Source organism: Babylonia areolata, chromosome 31 (assembly GCF_041734735.1).
Source record: "Babylonia areolata isolate BAREFJ2019XMU chromosome 31, ASM4173473v1, whole genome shotgun sequence".
In the NCBI taxonomy this organism is placed as follows: domain Eukaryota; kingdom Metazoa; phylum Mollusca; class Gastropoda; order Neogastropoda; family Buccinidae; genus Babylonia; species Babylonia areolata.
Genome location: NC_134906.1, coordinates 19,246,856 through 19,254,355, shown reverse-complemented (window position 1 = coordinate 19,254,355; position 7,500 = coordinate 19,246,856). Strand labels below are relative to the sequence as shown.

Here is a 7,500-nt window from a genome sequence, read left to right as displayed (position 1 = left end):
ACAGAAAAGGCAAACTAGAAAACTACCAAAAAAAAAAAAAAAAAAAGCAAAAAAAAAGCATAACTAACATGCAGTTACGTTTAACAGGAACAATTCAATAATAATAATGATAATAATCAGAAATCATTAACACAGTTCTGAAGTGCATTAAAGGAATGTAGAAATAGGGCTATGAACTAATTCCTGTGAAAGTTCGACCATAAGAACCTCATCAGAAATAACTTTACAAAAATCATCTGCAGAATAATTATTCTCTTGGAAATACTTGGGCAAGAAGGTACGCAACTGCTGACAGTGAAACAAACAATGATGCAAGCTGAACTGCTTACCGCAGATGCATGTAACATTTTTACTATACTTCGTCTTTAGCGCATCAAGTTTTATACGGAAGAAAGTAGAGGTTATTAATCTTGTATAGCAAGCTGATGGATTCGGTATCTTTTCTTTAATAATATTCTCGAGGAATAATGTTCCTTTATGTTTTAAAAGCTTTTCCTTCCATCGGTTATGAAATCGACCCCATGCTGATTTTTCTAACAAAGTGTATGCCTCTTTTACGGAAACACGGACATGTATTTTTGTCGATTTTTCTGAATCTTGTGCTCCTTTTTTAGCTGCTTTATCAGCAGCTTCATTGCCATGAATGCCCACATGAGAAGGCACCCAACAAAAACTGATCTCAGTCCCTTTAATCCTTAAACAATGTACCAAATGATTTGCCTCAATAACTAAGTCAGGTCTTGTTTCAAGGCTAAATAATTCTAGAGCATAAAGTACTGACCTGGAATCAACAAAGAATGCTATTTTCGAGAAAACTATTATATGGGTCACTAAGTAGTTCAGAGCTTGTATAATAGCAGTTAGCTCAGCTGACGATGACGTGTTTCTACAATGATGTCAAATTCAGACCGAATCCAGGTCGCCTTCCTTCAACACCCCCGCCCCTTCCCGTGCATGTCTTCTTACCCCACTACAATAGTCATACGCACTGTGTATCCATAGTTTTTGTTTTTTTTTGTTTTGTTTTTTTACCAGCTTTAGTAAGCATTCTGGTGAAGAACAAAAAGAAAGACAGAAAGAAAGTAAAGAAATACTAAGAAATGTCATATATATATATATATATATATATATATATATATATATATATATATATATATGTGTGTGTGTGTGTGTGTGTGTGTGTGTGTGTGTGTGTCTTCTGACCCACTACAATAAGTTTATACACTGTGCATCCACAGTCTCCAGTAGCCGTTCTGGTGAGGAACAAAAAGAAAGAAAGAAACGAAAGAAATACTAAGAAATGTCATATTACATGCGTGTGTTTTGATCCACTACAATAGGCTGATTACATACTGTGCACCCATAGTCATATATATATATATATATATATATATATATATATATATAATTACAAGCACTAGTAGCAGTTCTGGTAAAAGAACAAGAAAGAAAGAAAGAAACAAACAAAGAAAAGAAAGAAATACTACGAACGAAATGTCATATGGTGTGTGTCCACCGAGATCGATGATGACCATCGTTGTCATCCAGCTGGGGGATGGGGGGAGGGTGGTGGTGGTGGGGGGGATGCTCATGAATCTGTCTGTGAATGCGCAGATGGCTGAATAGTCCAATCTGCGCACGAAATGTTCGCTGACAGTCGGGGCAGACAAAGACAGGCATATCATTGTCAGGGAGCTTGTTTGCCCGTGACTTTCTAGCCTCCCTCTTCTGAACAGCTGCAAAAGTCCTGTTGGCCTCGCACAACTTGGCGCCTTTGTGCACAGCAGCGCGCCATCTGTCACGGTCCACTGCAGATTCCTCCCAGGAATCAGGGTTGATATCAAACGCTCTCAGAGAGACTTTCAGAGTATCTCTGAAGCGCTTCTTCTGACCTCCGTGTGATCTCTTCCCTTGTTGCAGCTCGCCATAGAAGAGCCTTTTGGGCAGCCGATGGTCTGGCATGCGCGCCACGTGTCCAGCCCAGCGAAGCTAGGACTTCATCAGGATGGTGAAGATGCTGGGAAGGGTGGCTTTTGCAAGCACCTCCGTGTCTGGGGTCCTGTCTTGCCACTTGATGTTCAGTAGTTTCCTGAGGCATGTGTGGAAGTGGTTCAGCTTCTTGGCATGTCGTTGGTACACTGTCCAAGTTTCGCAGGCATACAGTAGTGTGGGGAGAACTACTGCTCTGTAGACCTTTACCTTGGTCTCAAGACCAATGCCTCTTCTGTTCCAGACATTTGCATAGAGTCTACCAAAAGTTGCGCTTGCTCTTGCAATCCTGACATTCACTTCATCGTCGATGGTCGCATTTCGTGACAGTGTGCTGCCAAGGTATGTGAACCGCTCCACCGCACTGAGTCTCTGACCGTTGACTGTGGTGTTGGGCTCAACGTGGGGTTTCCCTGGGGGCTGGCTGATGGAGAACTTCAGTTTTCCTCGTGCTGATGGTAAGGCCGAAGTTCCTGCTGGCAGTGGCAAACTTGTCGACACTGAGTTGCATGTCAGCTTCAGATCCAGCGTTGAGGGCACAATCATCAGCAAACAAAAAGTCTCTGACGATGTCTGTCATGACCTTCGTTTTTGCTTGAAGCCTTCTGAGGTTAAACAGCTTGCCATCTGTTCGGTACTTTAGGCCGATTCCAACATCGCCATCTCTGAAGGCATCAGTAAGCATTGCAGAGAACATGAGGCTGAACAGTGTTGGAGCCAGGACGCAGCCTTGCTTGACACCATTTGTGACAGGAAAAGGAGCAGATGTTTCGCCACTGTCCTGGACTCGAGCCTGCATGCCTTCATGGAATTGGCTGACCAAGGAAATAAATTTCCGAGGGCATCCGTACTTGGCCATGATCTTCCACAGTCCCTCTCTTCTCACGGTGTCGAAGGCCTTAGTGAGGTCGACATAGGTGGAGAACAGATCAGCATTTTGCTCCTGACATTTCTCTTGCAGCTGCCTTGCAGCAAACACCATGTCGGTGGTTCCGCGTTCTTTCCGGAATCCACATTGGCTCTCAGGCAAATGACCTTGGTCAAGGTGTGCTGTGAGGCGGTTTAGTAGGATCCTGGCAAGTATCTTGCCTGCGATGGAGAGCAAGGAAATGTCCCGATGGTTATCACAGGCTTGCCGGTTCCCTTTTCGCTTGTACAAGTGAATGATAGATGCATATTTGAAATTCTGGGGGATCGTCTCTTCTTTCCACATGAGTGAGTACAGCTGATGGAGCTTCTCACTCAGCACAGTGCCTCCATCCTTGTAGACCTCTGCTGGTATGGAGTCTGAGCCATGTGCTTTGCCACTGGATAGCAGACGGATTGCTTTCTGGGTCTCAAGAAGTGTTGGCGGATCGTCCAGTGCTTCATTGATGGGTACTTGTGGGAGACGGTCTATGGCTTCATCATTTATGGAGGAAGGGCGATTTAAGACACTGTTGAAGTGCTCAGCCCAGCGTTTGAGAATTTTCTCATTCTCGGTGATCCAGGTATTCCCATCTGCACTGAGGAGGGGGGATGAACCTGAGGATGTGGAGCCGTAGCCTTTTTTTAAGGCATCATAGAACCTCTTCATATCGTGCCTGTCAGCATATCCCTGGATCTCATCAGCTTTGTCACTCAGCCACTTATCCTGCATATGGCGTAACTTTTGCTGAACAGTCCTGCGGATGGCATTGTACGCATCCTTTTTTATGTGGACTTTGGGTTGCTCAGGCAGGCTTGATGCAGACGGCGTTTCTCATCCAGAAGCTGCTTGATTTCATCACAGTTTTCATCAAACCAGTCTTTGTTCTTTCTGGTCATGGGTCCCAGGGTCTCTGAAGCTGTATTATAGATCAGCTCACGCAGGGTCCTCCAGTCAGACTCCATATTCTGGTTGTCCAGAGAGGTGGATTCTAGACGATCTTCCAGCAGCTCCACAAAGGACTGTTTGATGGTGGTATTTTTCAGCGTAGCGATGTTGAGCCGTTTAGGAGCCTTCTGGCCTTGGGGGCGTCTCTTAGGCTGGATTCGAATATTCAGCTTCGAGACTACAAGGCGATGGTCTGTCCAACACTGGGTGCCGCACATGGTCTTTGTCACACGTACATCTTGCCTATCCCTTTTCCTGACGATGACGTAATCGATGATATGCCAATGCTTTGAGCGAGGGTGCATCCATGACGTCCTGTTACGGGTAGGGAGGCAGAAAACTGTGTTGGTTATCTGCAGTTCGTGCTCTGCACAGGTCTGAAGCAAAAGCAATCCATTTGGGTTGCAGTGGCCCACGCCGTGCTTTCCAATCACTCCATCCCAGGAGATGTAGTCAGAGCCAACTCTAGCATTGAAGTCCCCAAGAATGATGAGCTTGTCTGCTTTAGGGATAGCAGCAATGACAGAGTGAAGGTCCTCGTAGAACTTCGCCTTCACTTCATCCGGGTTGGTCATGGTTGGGGCGTAGGCACTGACAATGGTGAGGTGCTTCTGGCCAGATGCCAGTGGGAGTTTCATGGTCATAAGCCTATCGTTGACTCCCTTTGGGATTCCAGCTAGCTTGCTGACAAGTGCTGTTTTTACTGCAAAACCAACGCCAGCCTCACGTCGCTCTTCGCTTCCTCGTCCACTCCAGAAGAAGGTGTAACCAGATCCCCGTTCACAGAGCTCGCCTTCGCCTGCAAGCCGAGTCTCACTCAAGGCTGCGATGTCGATGTTGTATCTGGTGAGTTCGGATGCAACTAGTGCTGTTCTCCTTTGGGGTCTGTCCGCGTCATCTCTGTCCAGGATAGTCCTTATGTTCCAAGCACCAATGGTGAGAGGAACGATCCTTGTTTTTTTCTTTTCTTTCTCTTTGTTTCGACCGCTGATGTAGAGTCCCCGCCAGCCGCGGTATGCTGGCCAGGGCGATATAGAGCAGGCAATTTTTAGGGCACCTTTTCTAGCCCCTTCCTCATGCCAGGGAGGTGAGCAGTGCATTCCTAAAGAGGGCTTCTCAGACGCTCAGACGGCTGCCGAGCTCCATCGCTGCTCCTGTCGACGAAGAACGACCCTATGGCCTGAGCCGCCTGCGTGCAGGTCTGCGGCTGCGACTGCCAGTGTACCCACACCTGTCGTTTCGTCGCTCGCCTGTCGCCACAGGACTTGGGGGTGATGAAATGATGAAGGATGAAAGGTCATTAAGGATGACTGATGTCTTGCGCGATGAGTTTGTTTAAAGTGAAGAGGAGCTGCGCAACGTCGACCTCACTCTCTCGTCCGGGTCCACCAATTTCCAGTGGCAAGACTAAGTCGAGACGACTGGAGGATGAGCACGGATGCAGTGGATGACCAAGATATCCTTTCGGTGTCTCATCTTGCTCTCTGCACTCCACAGTGCGTTGCTGTAACCGCCTTCCTCTCCGTTGAACCGATAGGTTTCTTCCGCAGATTCTGCCGGATCCAGACCACATGCATGGGCAGACACACCCCAGGGGCCAACTGCGTGTGGCATGCACACAGCACGGTGGAGCTAGATGGCCGTCAGTGGCTCTCCTGAGCCGACGCCCTTTTATGGATCTCGTTTTTAATGCCATATGGGTGTCTAGCCACCCGCCTCACCAGTCCCGAAAGGGAGCGGTGGGAGCGCCGGTTTAGTCGCCGGCAACCCGATTTTGAACAGGTTGTATTGGATTACAGGTTACCAGTAGCAGATCTAATGACCTGACCTGACACACAATACATATATATGTGTGTCTTAAGACCCCACTACAATAGGCTTACACACTGTGCATCCATAGTCTTTCTTCTTCCTTTTTTTAATTTTTTTTTTTACTAGCTCTAGTAGCCCTTCAGATGAGGAACAAAATGGCAGAGAGAAAAGAAAAGAAAAGACAGAAGTGCTCAGGAATGTTTTATATCGTAACAAGCCTTCTGACCCGTCACAAAAAAAAAAGAAAAAGAAAAGAATGAAGAAACAACGACAGAAGGCATACAAGTCAAGACAATGCGAACAAACCGACAAAAAACAAAAAAGAAGAAAAAAAAAGGAATTGTAAGACAAGGAAATATCCGCCAGTCAGTATTGTATTGTATTGTATTGTATTGTATTGTATTGTAATGTATTACTCTTTTTGCCACAACAGATTTCTCTGCATGAAATCTGGGCTGGTCTCGCCAGGAAGAGCGCGTCGCTATACTGAGAGCGCTATTCATTTTTTTGTTGTAATTTTTCTGCCTGTAATTTCATTTGTTTTCCTATCGAAGTGGATTTTTCTACATAATTTTGCCAGGGACAATCCTTTTGTTGCCGTGGGTTCTTTTACGTACGCTAAATGCATGCTGCAAACGGGACCTCGGTTTATTGTCTCATCCGAATGACTGGCGTCCAGACCACCACTCAAGGTCTGGTAGAAGGGGAGAAAATACTGGCGACTGCCGGTGTCATTCGAACCAGTACGCTCAGATTATCTCACTTCCTATGCGGACGCGCTACCTCTGGGTCAGACCTGTGCGGTAGGCTGGACAAAAGCAACAAGAACCCAAAAAGACTCCATGCAACAGCATACCTTCCATAGCGATGACGTCGACTCCCAGATCTTCACCGTGGTTGTTGCTGCTGAGGACCTTCTCCTCAAGTTTCTCCCGGAGGTGAATGATCTCCTGCCGCACAGCCTGCCCTTGGCTCACCAGCCGTCCAAACTCCGGGCAGTGAAGGATCTCAGGACTCCCATCTCGGGCACTGATTTTCCCCAGCTTCCTGAACATCAGTCCCAGTCGGCCAGCCATGAACTGCAGCAGTTCCTTCACGCGGGTCAACGCCTTCTCTCTCCGGCTGATGACTCGACGAAGCTCTTCTGAGGTCTGAGTTTCTTCGGTGGGTTTCTCTTCTTCTGAGGTCTTGGTTTCCTCGGTGGGTTTCTCTTCTTCTGAGGTCTGAGTTTCTTCGGTGGGTTTCTCTTCTTCTGTGGCTTTGTCGCTGAGGGTGGTGGGGTGGTGTTCATCACTGCTGTCTTTCACGTTCTGGTGTGTTGGATCTGTTCGGGTTTTTCGAAGCAGAGGTTGTGCGGTTAAGTCTCTGTTCACTTCAATTTGTTTTCCTTGGAGGAGCCCCTTAACACCCATGCCCGCAGCCATCGGTCTTGCTGGAGCTTCTGGGTTCTGCTTCTGTGCAGGTCTGCCCTCCTCCTCCTCCTCCTCCTCCACCCTGTCTGCCTTTCTGTCGGGTTTTCCTGCCCGTTCGGCTTTTCTCTCGGGAGGTTTCTCTGCGGTGTTTGTTGTCTCCCTTTCTTCGGGTTTTGAAAGGTCTTCGTTCTGTGAGGTTTTGGGGTCCTGTGTTTTGTCACCGTGTTTCTGATCAGTGTGTGGCACGAGGCTGGGTGGCTTCACGTCTCCTGTCGTGGTGGTGGTGGTGGTGGTGATGTCGTCAATATGTGTGGGCCGCTTGTTGGATCTGGCTTCCGTGACTTGGGTTTTCTTGAGTTTCTCAGTCATGTATCTCTTATGTTCAGACTTCTCGGACTCGGTCGGATCGCTCTTGTTTTGTTCAGAAGCCAA

The 7,500-nt window shown here is 47.3% G+C and overlaps 1 protein-coding gene across 1 annotated transcript in view; it reads right to left on the bottom strand.

Annotated features, from left to right (window-relative positions):
- LOC143276038 (uncharacterized) overlaps window positions 1–7,500 on the bottom strand; it is a 27,264-nt gene that overhangs the window by 12,917 nt on the left and 6,847 nt on the right. Inside the window, exon 6 of the mRNA XM_076580425.1 lies at window positions 6,513–7,500. This exon is cut by the window's right edge and continues 920 nt beyond it. Within this exon, the coding sequence (XP_076436540.1) occupies window positions 6,513–7,500 (988 nt within the window). The remainder of the gene's footprint in view (window positions 1–6,512) is intronic.